General features: G+C 42.8%; 1 protein-coding gene across 1 annotated transcript; it reads left to right on the top strand.

Annotated features, from left to right (window-relative positions):
- Positions 1-1,012: 1,012 nt before the first annotated feature.
- On the top strand, positions 1,013-1,969 carry LOC149079120 (uncharacterized protein F54H12.2-like). Its single transcript, XM_089240409.1, has one exon. The coding sequence runs from the start codon at positions 1,013-1,015 to the stop codon at positions 1,967-1,969; it is 957 nt and encodes a 318-aa protein (XP_089096535.1).
- The last annotated feature ends 379 nt before the right edge of the window (positions 1,970-2,348 follow it).

A 2,348-nucleotide genomic window follows, 5' to 3' on the forward strand; every position in this document is an offset into this window, starting at 1 on the left:
GTGAAAGGAAAAGATAACGAGGTTATAAGCTCTCATTATGATAGACCTCACTATCTCCCTATAGCTCGAAAAGAATTCCAGACTATAGAGATAGAAATTCGAGATAGTTCGGGAAATCACATACCTTTCAGTAGAGGAAAGTCGATTCTGATTCTTCACTTCCGCATGAGACAGTTCTTATAAAAACACTGGTCTTATCGATCCGTTGTCATTTACGAACTAGATACGAAAGATGAAGGTTCCATACCACTGTTGCACTAAACAGTTTGAGGACTACTATGTCCAACAAGCCGGACAAGGCCTGCCGTATTATTCGGGTGCTGTAATGCAGAGAGGATACGGTCTAGGTAGTATATTCGGAAGTCTTTTTAGAGTAGCCATGCCTTTTCTTAAAAAGAGTGCTAAAACTGTTGGTAGACAGATTTTGCGCTCTGGCGCTGATATAGTTGATGACGTAATGAAAGGTGAAAACGTTAAAAGAGCAGCGAAAAGACGAATGGGTGAAGCTGGAAAGATACTGACAGAAAAAGCAGTGGCCAAATCTCGGTCCATGTTTGGAGCGGGACATAAAAGGAAACGCAAGAAGGCGAAACGCATCATTTTAGCCAAACGACCCAGCGGGAACACACACGATATTTTCGATCCGTGATGGCTTTTCTCTTGAAGGATTCTCCTCAACTGGCAAAATCTGAACTCAACCTTTTCACTCTACCCGGAACACAAACTACCATAGAAAGCGGAAAATGGGTCACCTATTACCCGCTTTCAAACGCCTCCGATGGAGGCCCTCTGGAATTTAACATTGGAGGAAGTGGTGATGAGTATCTGGATCTCTCTCAAACGTTAATTCACGTGAAAGCTAAGGTCGTGAAAGGTGATGGGTCTTTTCTAGATAAAGAGAGTAAAGTCTCACCCGTGAACGTTTTTCTTGCAATCCATGTTTTCCCAAGTTGATGTTTCTCTGAATGACCGCCTGATATCATCTTCCAGTAACACGTACCCCTACCGAGCTATGATAGAAAAACTCTTGAACCACGGTAACGAAAGCAAAACCAGCCAACTGACAACTGAACTCTTTTATAGAGACACTGCCGGAAAAATGAGTGACGTGGACCCTACGTCAAAGGACCCCAATGAGGGTTTAATACAGCGAGCGGCGTTCATCGAAGAAAGTAAGACCGTCGACATGATTGGTTCGATTCACGGGGACATATTCTGTCAACAGCGACTCTTGCTGAATCTCGTTTCTCTAAGAATAAAGATGATTCGTAGCAAGTCAGAATTCTGTCTGCTTTCACCAGACAAAAGTGCAAACTTCAGAATTGTTCTCCGTGACGCATGTTTATACATAAGGCACGTCAAAGTGTCTCCTGGTGTGCTTGTAGGACATGCGAAAGCTCTAAGTCATACTTCAGCCAAGTATCCAATAGACAGAGTAGTGTGTAAAGTTTACTCGCTACATCAGGGAAGCATGTCGTGGGTTCAAGACAGTGTCGTCGTTGGACAACTACCCAAAAGAGTGGTAGTCGGAATAATAGACAACGACGCCTTTTCGGGATCGTATAGCAAATCACCGTTCGAGTTTAAACATTACGACCTTAACTTCATAGCCGCGTATACTGACGGACAGCCAGTTCCTTTCAAGCCTCTAGAACCCCAATATGATCAAGGATTATATGTCCGAGCGTATCATAGTTTGTTTTTAGGGACTGAAAAAGCCTGTCAAGACAGGGGTATAGATATCTCTAGAAGTGAGTTTCCATTGGGATACGCTATCTACGCCTTTGATCTGAGCGCCGATCTCTGCCAAGGCGATCATTTCAATTTGATCAGACACGGCAACCTACGACTGGAAACAAAGTTTAAAGCTCCGCTCGTCCAACCGGTTTCAGTCATTGTCTACTTGGAGTTCGACAACGTCATAGAAATAAATCAGGCACGAAACATCCTCTACGATTTCAGCAGTTAAATATGTACTCATCTCAAATAAAAACAATTTTAGAACGCGAAACACCATACTTCATCGATGTGTTTCCATGCGACATGCTACCTGTGCATATTCAAACCTATCCAGCGTCTTTAGTTGTGAACGCGGATAAGCACACACAACCTGGTTCGCACTGGATGGCAATCAACATTCCGGACAAGAACACCTTGGAATTTTTCGATTCATACGGACAGAAGCCAGAGACTTACGGAAAAGAAATTGCATCATTTACAAGAAGATATAAAAACATTTTATGGAACTCGACTCCTCTACAATCACCTACCTCCAATGTATGTGGACAATACGCTGTGTTCTTCGTTATACAGAGAAGTAGAAATGTAGCTTTAGAAAGTATTGTTAA

The sequence above is a fragment of the Pholcus phalangioides genome, unplaced genomic scaffold, assembly GCF_987345545.1.
Source record: "Pholcus phalangioides strain wild (caught in Gottingen) unplaced genomic scaffold, Ppha-v1.0 ptg000012l_1, whole genome shotgun sequence".
Taxonomy (NCBI): domain Eukaryota; kingdom Metazoa; phylum Arthropoda; class Arachnida; order Araneae; family Pholcidae; genus Pholcus; species Pholcus phalangioides.